The following is a 19931-nucleotide window of genomic DNA, read 5'->3' on the forward strand; positions in this document are numbered from 1 at the left end:
GAACCAGGCCAAACCTATACATAGACTTGACCCTCATTTCTGTTCCAAGAAGAGCAGGAAAGAGTCTGATGTTGGAGGATCTGACTTCCCTCCTATCGATTCCAACATGCAGGGGGAAGGAGGGGCCCCCCCACCCGTGCATGTGAGCGTGAGTGCATGGCACCACACATCTGCTCATAAATTATTAATCCCATCTTTGAATCAAAAAGGGGGAAGACAAGCAAAAGCAGCCAGAAAAGCATAAGCAGGCAGAGAACACCAATTCAAGAGAACGATTAATTATTTAGAGGTATTTAACCACTGTCTTGATTCAAGGGCAACATTTTTCGTTGGGAGAAGTGAGAAGTCTGCAGGAAAATGTGGCTCCGGCCCCAGCCAGCAGCAGATGGCTGCTGAGAGGACAGCAGGTCCCAGGGAATCTGCCTTATGTTTCCTTCCTGACCTCCCATCTCCCACAGCCGCCACACTCTGTCTCTCAGGGGGAAGGCTGCAGGCTCCGGTTTCCCCTGGCCCTCCAAGGTGAGAATGAGGTGCCCTGGGAATGGTTGTTCCGACTGATGTCTGAGGTGGCAGCTCGGTGACAGAGAGAAGGCTGGACCTCACCCTTACGGATGGGGGTGGGGGGCTGGTCTCAGAAACCCAGAGGGGTCTGGCATTCACGTCCCCCAGGCACTGCTATCCTCATGCTCCAAGATGACTGGTGGAGAGGATGGGGAGGCCGGATCTGGGGATGCTTGTCCCATCCCCAGTGGGACAAGTGGGTGGCTTTAAGGAAGGCCTTCCACCGGCTCTCCTGGCTTACCTTGTTCTGCTTCCCAGTGCTACTACCATTTTGTCCTTCCAGGCACCGATGGGTTTGTCCTGGTTGTGACCACATTCTTGTCTAAATGAATGGCTTGAGATGGGGATGTTAGGGAGACAGGTGCAGGCTAAGCTAGGAGCCAAATAATGGCACAGGTGCTTTCAGAATGGTGAGGTAGCCTCAGGATCAAGTTCCCAGACTCCTTGCCCTCGAAAAGCCTGTACAGCTTTGGCGGGAAAGGGAGGGTGGTAATAAAAGACATGTAATATAAAATGTACCATTTTTACCAAATTTACCAACGTCAACCATTTCAAAGCATATAGTTCAGTGACATTAAGTGCATTCACACTGTCGTGCAACCTTCACCACCATCCATCTCCAGAACTTTCTCATCATCCCAAACTTCTCCCCATTCTCCCCTCCCCCAACCCCTGGCAACCACCATCCTTCCTGCCTCTGTGGATCGGACTACTCCAGGTACCTCAGAGAAGCGGAATTATACAGTATTCGTCTTGTTGCAACTGGCTTATTTCACTTAGCGTAATGACCTTGAGGTCCATCTCTGCTGCGGCAGCATGGGTCAGGATCTCATTTTTGGGACATTCTGCTGAAAGTCTCATCTTCTAACTAGGACGAGTGTAGACTCTGGAGTTCCTAGAAAGGGGGCCTTTACCCAAACCTAGGGTAAGTCTCCCAGCTCCTGTAATACCGATTTCCTTGTTGCTTAATCAGATTCTACGGGGCATTTTCAGGGAAGCGTACAGTATGAGCCCGTCGCGCTTCCTGTGATAGTTCACAAATCATGTCCAGTGCCCTCCAGAATGCTGTGTGCATAGAAGTTACTATTGCGTAGATGAACCGAAGAATGAATGCACGCTCCTCCTATGTTTTGAGCTGACCTGTTTGAGTGCTGTATTAGTCACGGCCTCCAGAGAAATGGAACCGGATATATACAAGCAGATTTATTTTAAGAAATTGGCTCACATGATTGTGGGGGCTAGCAAAAAATTTGCTGGGGAGGCCAGCTGGCTGGAAACTGAAGCAGGGTTTCTACGTTTCGGTGTGGAGGCAGAACGCCTTCTTATCGCTAAACCCGTCTTTCCTCTCAGTGGCCTTCAACTGGTTGGATAAGGCCCACCCACATCATGGAAGGCACTTTCTTTAAAGTCAACTGACTCAAAAAAAGTAAATAAATAAAGTCAACTGACTGCAAATGTTAATCGTGTCTAAAAAATACCCTGGACTAGTGTTTGGGCAAACTGGGCACCATAACCTAGCCAAGTGAACATGCAAAATGACCTATCACAAACACATACCTCCTGAATCTAGAGATTTATAAAAATGCAAGTTATTATGGATACTCCTAAAGGGGAGGAAAATAAGGATGCTAAAGATGGACAACTATTAATAATAAGATTACTATGAGCTTGTAATCACAAAGTCTGGAGTTGGGATGTTGTTTCTATTTATATCCTGCTTGCTTAGAGAAAATATTTGAAGAATCAGAGTCAAGAGCAAAAACCAAGAAATTGTCAAGAGAACTGAAACCGAGCTTCCCTGAATGTTCACTCTAGTAGGTAATAAAATCACATATTATTTTATGTTTACTAACTCAGGATTTTGGAACTCGGAAGATCTCAATTTGCAAACCACTGTTTCATATTCACAAAATCCAGGACTAAAGAGATGAATTTACAAAATGTCACACCTTATGAAGCCATGGGCCTCAGCCACACTGCAACCAGTCCACACATTCAAATTAACCTGACCTTTATAGAGCACCTACTGCATACCAGGCTTTCTGACAGACACCTTGCTAGATACTGGAAACACATGCCAGACTTTTTAAAATCACTACCATCACAATGATATTTTAAGTATGTAACTATTATCCCGGTTTTCCAGAAGAAAGTATTGAGTTGTAGAGATTAAGGGATTTGCCTGAGGTCACAAAGCTACCAGGCCAGTTACTGGAATTCAAATCCAGCCAGCAAGGGCCTGGGTATGTGTCCTTGTCCATCATATGATACTGTTTACAGTAGGGAAAATAAAAGCATATGCAAAGGTTTTCAGGGTTTGCTTTTTTACTGTTAGGAAGGACAATATGAGACAAGAGTCTTAGAACGTGCCTGGTGGTTACGCAGCTAAGACAGGTGAGCAGAGAAGCGCGGAGCGCATAGATCCAGATTTTGTAGGACCTGAGGCGCATGTCATCTGGGGAGTATCTTTCAGATACAAATCTATGAACACAAAATTAGGTGCCAAAATGAATATTCACTTAGCACAAGAAAGCACCACACTGCACATTTAAAAAAGTTGATCAAATACCGCAAACATTACACGATGGAAAAAAAAAAGAAAGAGACAATAATTTCATTCATGATCTGCCTGATTCACCTCTACTTTTATCCCTATATATTTGTCCTGCCCACTCTTCGATTGCCCCGTCCTATAACAATGCAATATTTTTTACAGAGAAAATGGATAATGTTGTTCTTCCTCTCCCATGGTGGATAGAAATTTTATTTTTATTCTTAACAGTTTAGAACAAATTCTTTGCACTTCCTGCTAATTTCTGGGGCGGCTGTGTAAATTTCGGGATTGTTGTCAAAACTGAGAAAAACCTCTGAAGGTTTATATATGAGCTGTGAGATTTCAGGGTATTCTGAGTTTTCTTGGGCGGTGACTCATCTTGCTGTCCTCAAATTCTCTGAATTGATGAAACTCATCAACCACTTTGCTGTCGATGTCCTCATTATAGTATGTGTTTTAAGTTTAAATTATATTGTTGATATCCATGTTTGTGGGCAAATCAGCAAGAAACTTCAATCTTTTCCCAATGTGTACAAATGTTTGACTCCTTTCAGTTAACTAATCTAGTTATCCAAAAAATCTGAGGGCTTAGTCATCACTTCCATTAGAAAGAGAGTATCTTTCTCTTAATGAATTTCTACCTTTGACATCTCTTTAAAAATTTTTCACAATTCTTTAACGTCAGAATGATTTCTATCGATTTCATGGTTTTTTAAATCACATTTTGTATATAATCCGTTAATTTGCTCTCAGCTCTTTTTTGTTTGGTTTCACATTATTATTTTACATTAGTTCACTGGAGTACAGTTGACCACATGTTACATTCACTTTGGGCATACAACATGGGAATCCAGTTTCTGTACACTTATGCTGCTCTCAGTTCTTTAATAAATTTAAAGATGACACAATAGGTTCATTTTCATCCAAATTAGGAGTCCGTGTTTTCTCACTTCTTTTATTGACATGTTCCAAAGCATCCTTCCAAATTCTAAGAAAAATGCATATTGAAGGTTTATCAACTTTTTTGCATAAGCTTTGAATGCTTCTCATTTATGTTCGATCTCCTCTTCCAAGTCTTCGAAAATATATTTTGGAGCTCTCAACACATCCTACACTGCAAGGCTCGAACAGCTTCATCATGGGCAGACATTCTCATGACACTTAAATTCCTTAAAGAAAAAATCCAAGCTTAGCCAACCTGAAAAGAAAACATGTAACAGATAAAACATAGGAAGTAGTCAACAACTTTAGGTATGACAGGGGCAGTGGGGGACAAGGACGGGACATGCCCAAGGTGGCTCCTGATTGCAATGAAAATATTTTATTTTTGCAAATTGACAAAAAGGTATGACTGTGCAAACACATTGCCCTCCTCCCAGACCTCAGAAGGACCCTGAAATAGAATCTGCAAGGTGGAGAGGAGGCATCCCGACAAGGATGAGATGAAGCAAGACAGGGTGCAGGGGACCGTGGGCAGATGAGCCTGCGGAGCAAGGGCAGCTCAAGGTCACTGAGAAAGGTCGTGCTGTGGATGATGGATGCTCTGGAGGGTTTAGTGTTTCTTTCAAATGTATAGGGAAAGGGAGAATGGGAAGTTAGCTTTTAATGGGTACAGAGAGTAAGCTGGGAAGGTGCAGAAGTTCTGGAGACGGATGGTAGTGATAACTGCATAACAATGTGAATGTGCTAAATGCCCAGAAGTATCCACTTAAGAATGGCTAATGTCAATTTCCTGTTATGTATGTTTCACCACCTAAATACATTTTAACACAAACACATTTTCACATTTTAACAGTTTTTTTAATTGAGCTCATTATAGATTCACGGTTGTAATAATATGGAAAATTTTCTGGGGTGTCTGGCTGGCTCCAGTCAGTAGAGCACGCAACTCCTGATCTCAGTTGTGAGTTCAAGCCCCAAGCTGGGTATAGAGATTACTTAAAAAAAAACTTTTTTTTAATCTCAAAAAAAAAAAAAAAAAAAAAGGAAAAAAATCTTATACTTTACCTATTGTAAAGTTTGTCCCCTGGTAATTCTTTGTAAGACTCTGGTACAATATCACAGCCAGGATATTTACACTAGTACAATTAATATATTCTGACTCCCCCATTCTACTTGTACGTGTGTGTGTGTGTGTGTGTGTGCAATTTTATTGCCCGTGTGGGTTTGGGTATCCACCATTACAGTCAAGCTAGGACAGTCCCACCACAGGGATCCTTCATGCTGCTCTTTTATAATCACATCCACACCCCTCCAACCCTGCTCCCCATCCCAAACCCCTGTCCTCCATTTACAAAATGGTATCATTTCAAGAATGGTATGTGAATGGAATCATACCTTCCTCTCACTCATACAGACCTTCTTGGTTTGATCTTCTGCACCCAGCATCATTTCCTGGAGATGCGTCCAATCGGATACAGGTCTCAGTGCTTGGCTCTGTCTCGTTCTTGGGTACCGCTCCGTGGCATGGATGTGTCCCAGTTTGCTTAACCACCTATTATTAAGGGACATCTGGCCTATGGAAGGACAGTTTGGGACTATTACGAATAAAGCTGCTCTGAACATTTGAGGATAGGGCTCTGGGTGAACATGAGTTTTTATTCCTCTGGGGTAAGTGCTCAGAAATGCCCTTGCTGGGGTCTCTAGTAGTTGCATGTTTGGTTTTTTTTAAGTAATTGCCCAACGGTTTTCCAGAGGGTTTTCCAGAATGTGTTTGTCAGCTCTGGTCCATTCTACATTCCCACCCACAACATATGAGCGATATAGCTCGGGTGCGTCCTCACCAGCATTTGGTGATGTCCCTGATTTTATGTTGACCATCCTGATAGGTGTGTAGTGGTGTCTCCCGATTCCGATGGGCATTTCCCAAATGACGACTGATGCTGAGCATTTTTTCATGGGGTGGGATGTTAAGCACGGGAGTGAGGTGGCAAAATGGGCACTTCCGAAGGGTTGTTATTGGAAGGGGTTCCCATAGTCCTTGGTGACAGCCACTGGGGGCCTGAGTTGGGTCTTGGAAGCCAATGGACAGAGAGGGGTGGGCTTGGAGGATTCCAGAAAGGCTTTAGGAAATAAAATAGGCCAAACATGGCAACCAGTGAGACACGGGGAAGAGACTTCCTGCTGAGGAAGACAGAGGAATCCAGAATAGAATTTGGTCTGGCAGTGTTGAGGTGGCTCAGAGCATTTGGATACGAGTATTCAAAATCAGGACTGAACTTGGGCTGAAGACATGGATATGTAAGCTCCTAAATTTCCTCCACTAAACTTCGCAGGGGAGGGACCTGATTTTTTGAACTTCTAGTTTACTGGTTCCCCTGGTAGGCCGAGGACCCCAGGCATCTGGGGACCGCCACAGAGGACCCAACAATCCACATGCACACCAAGCATTTCCAGGAGCACATGACTCCCCTCACACACCTGAGTGTTATTTTTCAGTTATATGTAGATTGGGTTGTAATTTCACAGATCTGTTTACAAAATGTAATTTTAGATTTTTCCATTATGACTACTTTTCAGGGAGATAAGAAAATCTCTCAAACTGGTCTAAGAGCGTATAGAATGTTTAATCATCTAGAAGTGGCCATGACTTCTGGCTAGTTCGTCTCCCTGGGGACAAGGGGTCTCCACTGCTCTGAAGCCCCCGTCCTTGGGGTCCCCAGATATTCTTTCAATGAAGGCGACCTTCCACCTGCTGCCCTGGGAGACTCCCTGCCCTTCCGCCTGCCCCCAGGCTTTCCCACCAGTTCCTCTGTAGGTAACAGGTGGCTGTAGACCTTCCTGCTGAACTTGAGAATCCCTCTCCCCAGACTACCCCTTGCAGAAGCCCACCTGCCCCAGGGCTGATCCCCTCGGAGCTGTGCCTGGACCCCCTCCGTGCCCCACTCAGCCCTCTGGGGAAAATATTGCCAGCTCTGCACCCCAGGGGCTTTTTCCCACACTTGCTATGAGATCCCCTTTGCTGCCTTTATAAAGATGGTAGAATTACATTTCCTAAGCTCGTCTGTTTTTCTCCGAAAGGACAACTCCCTCACTCCACCCCTACCACTACCCCCACCCCTGTAGTAAGAAAACAAGCTAAGCCACCAAGACAGGCAGAAGAGCAAATCATGGGGTCTCTGCAGGACTAACTCAGCGCCCCAAAGCACCGGGTTGTGCCTGTCCACCTATAATACAGCATGCACTGGACTTGGCCGAAACACAGTGACTATGGAGTCCAGGCTTGCCTCTGGCATCTCATAAAATGGCTGCATAAATATAATTGCAAAGAAATTGAGGTTCTCTTTGGGAAGGAGGGGGAGGGGGGAGGAAAAGCTTGGCCTGCTCTATTGCAATCACTGAGTCTTTGTGACACGGAAGCCGTAGGTCAGATCCAAGATCTTACTTCAGACCGGAGGGAATTGTTCTCCCAGGAATTCGACACTGGGCTCTTATCTTATAATAATACCCCTGAAGCCTCCTGTACTGAGAATTAGCAAAGATGATGACACAGAGGGCAACAAGGGGACCCCTGCCTGCTATCCTTCTGCAACCATTTAACTGATTCTGTTTTCCAGCTCTGGCTTCCAAAAGCTTTATCGTGCTTTTCCAACAATGGGAAAAATTGGGAAGCTTCGATTTACTTATATTTGTCTTTATGCCTTATTTTTGGAGTTTTCTAAAATTAAAAATCCGATGTCCAGACCCTGGTTATTTAAAAACAGGCAAGTTAACTTCCGCTGCATATAATTTCCCTGGAGGCCCTGAGATTCCTAAAGTGAAGCCATCTGAGGAAGCTGGGAGGTAGGGAAGGAAAGGGAGAGAGTCATCGAGAAGACACTGCTCTTACTTTGCTTCCTCAGTTTTCCTTCCAGAATCTTCTCGGGCCTGTGATCCAAGGACCTCACACCCCCACCACACACCCCGTGCCACCTCCCACAGCTGTGCCAGCCCAGGGGCCCACCTGAATTTGGCATCACTGCTCACTCCGCAGAGTGATGGTGGAGGTGCCCCAGTTCCCACCCTGGGTAAGGAAAAGGCCCTCTCGGCAACAGAAATGAGGTGGTGTCACTCTTTTGAGGCTTAATGCAAGAAGTCCCCCAAGCCTCCCATTAACACAGAATGTCATAGGCACAATTACATGGAGAGCCTCTCCCTGAAATCCGTAGAGTCAATGACTTGGGGAGTTCACAGATTTTCAGGGGGGAAAAATGGAGAAATACATATTCATTTGCTAGCTCTTTGTTGTGTCAAGAAAGGATTTTTTTTAAGTTTTTTTATTTATTTATTTGACAGAGAGAGATCACAAGTAGGCAGAGAGGCAGGCAGAGAGAGGGGGAAACAGGCTCCCCGCTGAGCAGAGCGCCCGATACAGGACTCGATCCCAGGACGCTGAGATCATGGCCTGAGCCGAAAGCAGAGGCTTAACCACTGAGCCACCCAGGCACCCCTCGGAAAGAAAGGATATTTTTAAAAGAACTACTTTCTGCTAGCACTTTCTAAGAAAAAGCACTTGAACTAGGGCACAAATATAGACATGCAAACACACCCATACAGAAAGAGAAACCCTCCCAGGTAAGGAAGAGCCCAGCAGTTGACAATGAACCTCAAGCTTTCTGAAAAGCCAACCACTGTTCCAAAAGCCCTGGTTTGGGGTACCAGTCCCCTCCCTCTGCCGTGTGCAGGGACCCAGGCGACATCTCCATCATCGCTCAGCAAAGAGCAGTGGGTTCAAGGGCCCCAATGTTCTGCTGGGAGCTTCTCTGGGAAACGTTATGTAAGAGCATATCGGCTTTTCTGAAAGCCATCCCCTCCCTGGAGAAAGAGCAGAGGCACAAAAGACGGATAACCAAATGTCGTGGCCGTTATTTACCCCTTAAGGATGGGTTTCCCAGGTCAGTTTAAGTCTGAATCTTTGACTTCAGGGGTGACAGAGGCCTGACCCAAAGGGCAGCCTGCTCTGCAGTATAGCCAGTTCCGGAGTCCACTGTGCAAGGAAGGCTGCCTGCTTTCATCTTACCACCAAGCCTCAGTCGCTCCAAATGCCCCACAAAGACCCAGTAAGGCATCTCTAGACACCACGTAGTCTGTGCTGGATGCCCATCGGCTCACTGCGTACGCGGCTCTGCACAGACCTGCAGAATGGAGAAACGGAAGCCTTCGTTCAGATGAAGATGCTGATGCCACAGCTTTGCGCCAGGAGGGAGGGCCCTGTGTCATTCCCAAGGGGGGACACACCCCTGACCCGGGTTATATAATCCTGGCCTCTTAGTCACTGTTGGCTTTTCTTTGCAAATGCACCATTCCGGCATTGCTTCCAGCAGCATCAGCAATGGCCAATTTATATTCTAATGGGAGGAAGGACAGGGCCTCTTGGGAGTTTGGCGGGCCAGGCCGGAATCAATTTCCCTCCTCCTTGCAAATGTTCTCCCACCTGAACGTGTGCCTCTGAGGACACATGAGGAAAAAGATCATCAAGAAACAGCACTTGCAGATGAAGCTCATTCTGAAAAGGGACACGCTGGTGAACAGGCCACCAGGAAAAGACAAAAGACAGAAATACGAAGGGCGGATAAATAGATGTAAAATATTGAACACGACTGGTAACTTTTTAAAAATGTGAACTGAAACAGTGAGATTCAGTGACTGATACAGTGCATGTATGTCTAGTGTATCCAATTGGCAAAAGAATGTTACAGTCGATCCTGTGTCCTAGGGTCCGAGGAAGCCGATCCCATAGAAGGAATACAAACAATGGCCATTTTTCTAGAAGTCAGTTTTTCTCTACTTAACCTCAGAAACCTGCATATCTTCCATCATGACACCTGCACAAATGCATTCTAGGAAATAATGACGAATGCACACAGATGTCCTTATGTAAGGATGGTCTTTAAATACCCCAACAGAGGCGCGCCTGGGTGGCTCAGTTGTTAAGGGTCGGCTCAGGTCATGAATCTAGAGTCCTGTGATCAGGCCCTGCTTTGGGCTCCCTGCTGGGCAGGAAGCCTGCTTCTCCCTCTCCTTCTGCTGCTCCCCTGCTTGTGTTTCCTCTCTCACTGTGTCTCTCTCTCTGTCAAATAAATAAATAAAATCTTTAAAAAATAAAAATAAAAAGGTAATAAATACCCCAATAGCAGGGGTTGATGAAATCAGTTACGGTATACCTAAGTGATGGAACAGGGGACGCTTACAGTATAACAGGATGGTAGCTGTGTATTTGTTGAAATGAAAAGCAGTTCAAAATATACTGTTACATTGTAAAAGAGTTTCAGGCATAGTAAACATAGGGGCACCTGGGTGGCTCAGTCGTTAAGCATCCGACTCTTTCTTTGGGCTCAAGTCATGATCTCAGGGTCATGAGATCCAGCCCTGTGTCAGGCTCTGTACTCACAACATGGAGTCTACTTGTCCCTTTCCCTCTGTTCCTTCCCCCACTTCCATGTGCTCTCTCATTCTCTCTCTCAAATAAATAAATAATCTTTAAAAAAAATAATAGCGAGTGTATTTTTTTTTGCTTAATTCATCATTTCAATCAATAAATATTACTAAGCAAGAAGAATGCATCAAAGACCAAGACAGATAGCTCCCCACTCATAAAGACTGCATTTATTGCAGTGATGGGGCCTGGGGATTGGACAACAATAAAAAGTCAGTGAGAAAATTATCATAGTGTGAAACTGCTAGGCAGGGAATTAAAGTAGGAGACATAACAGAGATGTTTCTTAATTTTAAACTGAGATCTGAATAAGAGAAGGAGAAAGGAGTGAGAATGGTCCTGGCATCAAAAACAGCTTGTGCAAAGTTCCTGAGGCAGGACTGAGCTTTAGATGACATGGTTAGACCTAGCTAGACCATGTAGCTAAAGCTAAGTGAAGGAGGGACAGTATGGTAGATAAAGACAGAGAGGGGGTTGGAGCTGGATCATGTGGGGTTTGCTAAACCAGGGTAAGGAGCTGGGAATTTTTTCTACATGCTATGAGAAGAACTGCAGGTCTCAAACGGGAGGTATGATCTCATCAGTGTTTAGTAACTTCACGCTGGCTGCTGTGTGCAAGTATGAATTTAAGAGCCAAGGATGGAGGCAGGGAATCAGGTCACGGGGGCTGCTGCCATTGTCCACACCAGGCTTCAGGGTGGCTTGGACCTGAGGGGCAAGTGGCAATGGAGAGAAATGGATATGGTCAGGATTTATTGTGCAGTCAGTACCAGCAGTATTTGCTAGTGGATGGGTGACTTGGAGGACTTCCCCCTCGTCCCTCCTGTTCCAGATGCTTCCAGCTCTACTTCCCTGCCAAGGTTCATCCATACCCCCTACCTTCGGGTTTTGTGGGATGATCGGCCCCGTAAACTAAGTCTTCCTCTCCTCAAACTACCTCCAGCTGCTTTTCATTCCTTGCAAGGGAGGCCATTGAGCACCTGCTGTGTTACAATCCTCCCAACAGCCCTGTAAGGAGGGCACAGCCATGGAAAAAGGCAAAGCTCGGAGAGATGAGGTGACCTGCCTAGTTCAGAGTGGCAGAGCGAGGATTCAAACCCAGGACTTCGGTTGGGGTCCAGAGCAAACATGTCCTCCTCTCCACCATGCTGGATCATCGAGATGTATCCAGCTGCTAGCTGACCAGCAAATATGGCTAGTTAATCACCAAAATCTCAGCTCCCTGGTTGCACAGGAGAACAATGGCCGCCTAACCACACTAATTTCCCAGCCTCCTTTGCAGCTGGTATGGACATTCGACTTTCTCCAGAGGAGTCTTACAGGAAATGAAGAGTGTGGCTCCTCCACACCCTTTCTCGTTCTTGCAGGCTGCAAGCCGGGCTTGTCAGTGTGTCAGCTTCAACGAGGCAGATCGCAGTAAGTCTTTGCGGGGGTTGAGGAACAATGACTCAGAAGGAGCATGAATCCCTGAATGATCACATGGCCCTGAGCCTGCCTCCAGCCTGGAAAGCCCACTTGGCCTGGGTGTGTGAGAGAGGAAGGATAGAAACTCTAATCTTTAAGTCATACCATTGCCAGGTCTCTTGGTACAGCGTTCCAGCCTTATGTTAATTGATACGTCACCGCGACATGATCCATATATTTTAAATACCAGTGGCTTATGTCGTTAAACACTAATTGAGCCCCTCAAAGAGTACCTCCGGACAATGCGTAGACCCTTGAGTTTCCCCACTCCTGTCCATGGCTGAACGTGTCTAGTCTGTGGAACAGAGTCAATGCCTCATGCACTCCTAGGAATACCTTTAAAACCCAGTTTAGGGGTGCCCGCGTGGCTCAGTCAGTTGGGCGTCTGAATCTTTTTTTTCCTTTTTTTTTTTTTTAACAATTTTTATTTTATTTGACAGAGATCACAAGTAGGCAGAGAGGCAGGCGGAGAGAGAGGAGGAAGCAGGCTCCCCGCTGAGCAGAGATCCCAACGCGGGGCTCGATCCCAGGACCCTGAGATCATGACCTGAGCCGAAGGCAGAGACTTAACCCACTGAGCCACCCAGGCACCCGGGGCATCTGAATCTTGATTTTGGCTCAGGTTGTGATCTCAAGAGTCATGAAATTCAGCTTCACGTTGGGCTCCAGGTTCAGTGAGGAGTCTGCTTGAGATTCTCTCTGTGTGTGCCCCCTGGCACACACCCCTCTCTCTAAAATAAATAAATCTTAAAAAAACAATAAATAAATAAAACCCAGTTTAAGTTGGAAACCAAAATCAATAAGACCTCCATCTCCATGCATGAGAAATTTTTTACATACAATTATTTATAAAAATAGTTGAAGTGTTACATTCTTTCTTGATAAATGCTTAACAATTGATAAAGCAAAACTTAACAATCCTCCAATCTAATGTTAAATCTTCTGGGAAAAGACCAATTTTATTTTTATTATTATTATTATTATTATTATTATTGAACTGGGTTTGTTCCAGAAAGACCAGCTTCCGGGGAGCACGGGATCTGGCTTTCATACATTAATAAATCATTTTACTTTTCAAAAACGGGGTGGGTTTGTCAGGGAGCAAGCCAAAAACCCTAGTCGATCATGATGACAATTTATTTATATCAGACTGTGCGCTTCTTCCCACAGGTTCCAAATTTAGAGACCAACTTAAGTTCCCCTGAAATAGGTGTGACTCAGTTATTTCCTGGTAAGGTCCACTGAATACTAAAATAAACCCAGTATCTCCCTGTGCTTCTCCATGGTTCACAAATGTGACAAAGCTCTCCAGAGTCCACTAGGAAACCAATCTGCTTACAGAGCTTGCCCTGTGGACACTGGATGCTTTTGGCTGGAGGTGACAACACAGTCATACTCCACCAGCTTCTGCAGCACTGCGGAAAGTGGGGTAAAAACCTGTTCCCCAGAGTGGTGAGTGTAGGTGTTTCCATAAGGCCATCCGGAAAGATGGAGAAAGGACAGTAAGGAAAAGGGGGGCCACGTGCTTAGTAGTAAGAAATGTACCAGTTTGGGATTCCGATGGATGCGGATTCCAATCCTGACTCTACTAGGTGCTGTTTGACTCACGTAACTTCTTTAAACCTCAGTTCCCTAAAAAGACACCCACCTCAAAGAGTGTCATGAAGACTGAGGAAGTATCTATAGCACATATAGAATGTTCTGGCAGACTTGGCACTGAGCCAGTGACTGCAAAACAAAACCCAAGCCGATCCTGCCTCAAGATAAAGAAGTCAGCAAGCCTGCCTTCTCTGCCAAGTCGCCATGAAGGAACGCAGTATGCCAGCTGGCCTCAAGGTTTCTAAATTGTCAAGGATGGGCTTCTGTGGGTGCTCTTGTGGGGCGGGTGGATATGCTCGATGACCACATCCCAGCTGTTCTCCTGCAACTGTGGCTGCCCAAACCTTCCAACTATTCTCATGGCTAAACCAGCCAGCAAAGCACAGTCAAGGCCTCATGGAAAAGTCTGTGTTCCAGTCACCTTCTTCTGCCGTCCAAACTCACAAACAATAATGAAGGACTGCTTTACGTGCTTTCTGTTCCTGAGGCTGGTCATCCACTTTCTTTTTTTTTTTTTAATTTTATTTATTTATTTGACAGAGATCACAAGTAGGCAGAGAGGCAGCCAGAGAGAGAGAGAGACAGGGAGAGAGAGGAGGAAGCAGGCTCCCTGCTGAGCAGAGAGCCCGATGTGGGACTCGATCCCAGGACCCTGGAATCATGACCTGACCTGAAGGCAGAGGTTTTAACCCACTGAGCCACCCAGCCGCCCCCATGCACTTTCTTAAGAACAATGAAGTGCAAAACCAAAAACAAAACAAAACAAAAAAATCCTTCATGTGCCTTGATTATGGTCTTTACCGTTACACAGCCAACAACTGGCCTATAGGAAAAAAAGCCATAAAACGCAACAGTGAATTCATTAGGCTTTTTTTTTTTTTTTCATGATGGGCACAGGCACTGGATTTTTGGCTTCAACCCATGTCCATAATATCAAATATGGAAAATCAAGTAATGCTCTCAGGATGGTGTTGAGGCTCCCTCCCATGCTGAGACCATGACCATCGGTCTGATGGCCATCCACACCTACTCCTTCCAAGCTTGTCCTCATGACTTCCCAGTCTCTGTAATGAGCACTTACTCCCTCTGACACTTTGACACCCCTCCAGCTCCCAATGAAGCATGTGGGTCCTCCATCAGTCCCTACTTCCCTGTATACTCAACATCTTGAGTCATGCTCTTGATAACATCATACCAAGACTATTAGGATCTTTTGCTGGTCTCCCACCTCCTATTTCTCCAAACCGTCTTCCACGGACCTACCAAAAGTGAAGATTTATCTGCATCCTTCTTCTGCTCAGTAACCTTCAATGGCTCCCTATTACTCATTCTGCAACCAACGTTCTCCACGATACAGCCCTCAACTCCCTTCCCTATGACATCTCTCCTCCAGGACCCACATTCCCACTAGATTTAATCACTCCTTATTGAATATACTGACCTTTTCCCATCCCCATGCCTTTTTCATGTGATTCTTCTCCCTGGAATACTCACCCTCCTTCCCATTCACCCACACACTAAACTCAAATCCATCTATCAGAGATATCTCAAGGGAGACTCTTCCGTGAAGACTTTCCCAATCCTTCCAACTAGCAATAAATACACCTACCTTCTAAATCCCATGACCTTGAATTTGTACTTACTTTCCTTCTGTCTCTTGTTCCCCTCTACCTTGCAGTGTCAAACCCTAAGTGTCCATGGGGGCTTTTGAGCACAATCTGGTGGGAAGGGAAGGTGGGGAGATGGGCCTTCAGGCCACACTTGCAAAAGCACTGGTTTTACTACACTGAGATGGGAAAAGAGATCAGATGGGGCTGCTCAGGCACACACAATCCCCCACACACACCACACACAGCCATGGAGACCTTCTCAGCCTTCTTTCCTGTCTTGCACCAGAATGCAAGTGTCTGAAGGGGAGAGGCTGTTTTCTTTAAGTAAATGCCTGCCACAGGGTTGAGCACGACACCCGCTGTGGAGAGCTCCCGGATACGAAGCGTGCTGGATTTATAAGAGCAGATAATGCCTGAGATGTGTCCAGCCTGCGTGGCTTCTTCCAGTCTGTGCTGAACAAACAGGTCTCCAGCACCCATTCCCTCCTGACATCTCACTGAGGCCAAGTGTGGGACAGCCAGTCCCTCCTTCTTTAACAGGCTCCTGTGAGATCTTCCGACCTGCTTCTCCTATAAGCTGCCCGTTTACTTCTGAAACTGCATTTACCCAGGAACCCATAAGGGGGTGATCCCCCCCATCCAAAGAGACAGCCCCCAATGCCAACTCTGAGTGAAGAGCCCTGCCAATTTATTTTGCATTGTATTATCAGCGGGAAAGGATCTCTTCATGGGTTTCACCAGGAACCCACCTTCCCAGGGTACCCGCTCGGCCGGCAGCCGCCACCCCTCATTTGAAGCAGCCAGAGTCAGCAAATTGCCCCCATGCCGTGGTAGTACCCGCTTTTCCTGCACTGGGCGTGGGGCCTCCTTCCTCCTGCTCCAGCCCAGAGGCCCCACTGACACCGCACACTCTTCTGCAGGCGAAAGCTCTCCGCACAAAGTCGGGGCTTCCAGAAGGGGCATGGAGGGGAAACCAGCCACTGCATATATCCCTGATTAAAGAGAGAGAGAGAGGAGGAGGAAACAGTGGCCAAGACAGGATGGGAGCCCCAGCTCTCCCGTTTTCCTATACAAATATGAGGCCAGATTCTAACCTCTCCCTTGGCAACTCTGCACAGGGGACAAGAGAGAAACTAACACAGACATGACTCTTGCTCTGAATTAGACCCTCACTTCTTTCACTTCCCCTACCCCTTGTTTCTTCATGGCCTTTTTTTCTTTCTTTTTTTTTTTTTTCCTTTTTTTTTTGGACTTGAACCCAGGTTAGCCTATTTCCTGTTCCTATTTTTAAGGAATTCAGGCTCTCTGCAGCAAAGAAAGACAAGCATTCCCTGGAGCTTTCTATTAGGAATGTTTCTAGATTGTTCGTTGAAAGCATGTACATTTGTTAATTCGCGCCATAAACACACCCCACGGCCTCATTTAGCTCTGAGCGCTCATGTGTACATTGCGACTACCTATGCATGGTTCCAACTTAATCAAATACTTAATGAGCAGCATTAATATTCGCTGTCTTCTCCACAGGAGCCTCCACTCATCAAGGCAAATAACAGTTGGTTGTCTCCACAGCCTGTGGTTGAGCTAAGAATTATCTGCCCTTTCTCAAGACAGGGAAACTGTTGGTCCCCCAAGATGGGAAAACCCTGCTGGGTACTTTCCAAAGGCTTCATTGTAAAATGAGATGTTTCCACTTAACAGATCCCTTGCCAACATCAATGTCAAGCAATCTGGAAGAGCAATAAGAGATCCACCATCCGGGTGATGGTCATTCAGAGATCCTTGTAGCATTCTATTATGTGCCGGACACTGGAGATCGGATGAGGACCTCTCCTCACAGTGCTTACAGTCTGGTGGGAGAGACCTACACTTATGGAAAGGTCAGACTAGAGGACACAAAATTACGGAGTGAGATCAGGGTTTGTCAGGAAAAGCATGGGGTGCTGGGAGAGCCATTCCCTAAAGAAGAGATACTGGAGTTGAGCTGAAATGAGAACAGGGGAAGAGATCAGTTACTCACTGACTATTAGGTCTGCAGCGCACACGTACGTGCACATGCGCACACACACACACACACACACACACACACAGCAAAAAAACTCCTGTATTTATATCTAAAGAAACTGAGGCCCAGCAGAGCTAAATGTCTTGCCCAAGGTCAGACCTAATTATAGAAACTGCCCATCCCAATATCTAATCCCTTCCTGCTAAATCAATGGATTTATGTACATCCCCACCATAGATTATTTCAATACACTTGGCCAATAAAACGCAGAATATTGAGTTAAACCCACATCCCTCGAGACCACAAGCATAAATAACGATCGTGTTTTAATGCGGAGTATACCTTTTCATTGTGCAAATCCGAATTCTCATCATATCAAAATCCAAGACAGCTTGTTTTCAGGAGGAACGGGAAGGTCATAACCCTGTCTCAAACGCACTGGCAAATCTCTCTAACCGTGCAATGCTATTTTGGGCGTGAGCGGTGTGTTTAGGCTGACTTCATGCCCCAGCTGGGGTTTCAGATTTGCACACGGCATTGGGTGGCTCTGTGCTATTCACTGCAAGGGTCTCTCCCCAGACTCCGGAAGCCTCTGGGGACTTACCGCTATCCTCCCAGTGTGTGTCTGCGCTGTGTGGTGAAACACTCTGTTGAAAAGCCCGTGAGAATTCACTTGCAGTCTGTGCGTTTGCATGTAAAAGCAAGGACTGGAGAGAACCGCAGAGGATCACGCTCTGACCCGAGGTTACCTCTGGGAAGCAGCTGCAGTGGGGAGAGCATGGGATACGCTCTTCTTTTTACTCTAGATACGCCCGAGTTGTGTAGAATTGTACACAGGAAGGTATTCGTGTATGACGCATTTAATACATGTGTATAAATCCTTTAAAAAAATCTTAGACAAAACTAACATCTCAATAGAACAAAGGTGCGTCTCCTCAGGGAGCAGAGGCGTTTCTTCTGGCTGTGACTATATTCCAGAAACCTCAGAGCAACTCCCCCGTTGACCAGCAGAGAACTGAAGGTGGAAAACGCGCCCTCCCCAGCATCCCAACGGGAAATCTGGAAAGTTGGAGGCGCCTCGAGGGTCGCGGCCCTTACGACCCACCCCCCCCCCCCCCGGGGGACCTCCGGAAGGCCCGGCCCCCCCCCCGGGGCCCCCCCCCCCCCCCCCCCCCCCCCCCCCAACGGGTGCACTTCGGCAAGTCCCGACTTCACCGCGTGCGCACCTACCCACCCACCCCCGCCCCCCAACCCCCAACCCCCAACCCGTGCGGGTGCCGGAGGGTGCGGCCGCGGCGGGGCGGGGCCATGCGAGCCCGCTCTCCCACCTCCTCCCGCGTCCCCTCCCCGCCAGCCCCGCCCGCGCTCGCCCCCCGCCCGCGCCCGGGGCGCCTGGCCCGCCCCCTCCCCTAGCGCGCAAACGAACCTCGCGACGCGCTCGGAGGCGGCGGGCGGGGGCCGGGCGAGGGAGGGGGCTGGCCCGAGCAGCCCGACTCCGCAGTTGTCTCCCGAGCGCGGGCTGCGCCGCCCGAGCCGCTGGGCTGGGGAAGCACTAGCCGTTGGCTCCCGGGCCGGCCCCTCTAGGCGCTCGCAGGCATGCAGCCCGGGAGCAGGCGGCGTGCCCCGGGCCGCTGCTGAGCCGGCCGGGGCGGCGGGGACCAGCGCCTGCCCAGCCCCTCCCACCTTGCCCCGGGGCCGACGAGCGGCGCCCCGGCACCCCGCTCTTCGCGCGCAGCCCCGCCAGCGCCACCCCCCGCGGGCCGCAGGGGCTCATGCAGCCGCCAAGGTAAGCGCGGGCCGGGAGCGGGGCGGACCCGGCTCTGACATCCCCGAGGCGCCTCCCGCACTTGCGGGGGCCACGGCACTGCTCTGGTCCTCCCCGGCCCCGCGTCTCATCTAGCTCCAGTCTTGCCCAGATTTGGAGCTTTGCTGCGCCTGGATCGCTTTAGTCTTGGCAGCGGTAAAGTTTTTGTGGTTTAGCATTTGCTCTTTTTTCCCCTAAAATGTTCTCCCCGGGCCGCCGGCAGCGCGCGTGCTTGGACAGATCCGGCGAGCGTGTCTTCCACTGTGTGCGGGCTGGGAGCTCCCTTTCTCCCTCGCGGTCACCTCCTCTCCGGGTAGCCGCACCGCCCGGCCCGCGCAGCCTGGGACGGAGCCGGACAGAGGGCTGTCCCGCCGCGAACCCCTGCCGGGCTCCCCACTTCTGCTCCGCGCCTAGCTGCCTAGGCCAGCTGCAGAGATGCGGGACATGCGCCTGCCCCCGGGCACGTCGGTGCTGCACGGTCTGGGCTCGGGTCCGAGAGGTCCGTGGCACTGGGAGCTGCAGCGCGCAGGAAGGTGCGGGACTTGGGTTCAGCGCTAAGGGGTCGGACTCCCGCGTGGCCCCGGCGCTCCCAAGTGGGCGGGTGGGCCCGGCGGGCGGGCACAGAGACTGTTCCGCGCCCAGCTGGAGCGGTGGCTCAGGCCAAGGAACTAGCTGAAGCAGGGGTACAGGTGTATTTAGGGGGAGGGCCGACGGGGGTGGGTAAGGGACGCTCGGTTGCAATTCCTGATTGCATCCTGTTAGTGTAATTGCATTAGATTTGCTTGGAGGCAGAATCAATTGCCCCAGATTGAGATTTTTAATGGGAGCCTGCGAGTCGCTATTATGTGGTGTGGTTTCGGGAGGCGTTGGATTGTATTTCTTTTATTAAGTCGGGCGTCTGGCGAGCGGAGCAGGGGAAATCG

At 48.1% G+C, this 19931-nt stretch overlaps 1 protein-coding gene across 1 annotated transcript in view; it reads left to right on the top strand.

The window, feature by feature from the left end:
- The first annotated feature begins 18667 nt into the window (after positions 1-18667).
- RGMA (repulsive guidance molecule BMP co-receptor a) overlaps positions 18668-19931 on the top strand; it is a 43269-nt gene continuing 42005 nt past the window's right edge. The window contains exon 1 of the mRNA XM_032842345.1: positions 18668-18990. Within this exon, the coding sequence (XP_032698236.1) occupies positions 18977-18990 (14 nt within the window). The 5' untranslated portion in view covers positions 18668-18976. The remainder of the gene's footprint in view (positions 18991-19931) is intronic.

This window comes from Lontra canadensis, unplaced genomic scaffold (assembly GCF_010015895.1).
Source record: "Lontra canadensis isolate GAN:19392208 unplaced genomic scaffold, GSC_riverotter_1.0 scaffold128, whole genome shotgun sequence".
NCBI classification, from domain to species: domain Eukaryota; kingdom Metazoa; phylum Chordata; class Mammalia; order Carnivora; family Mustelidae; genus Lontra; species Lontra canadensis.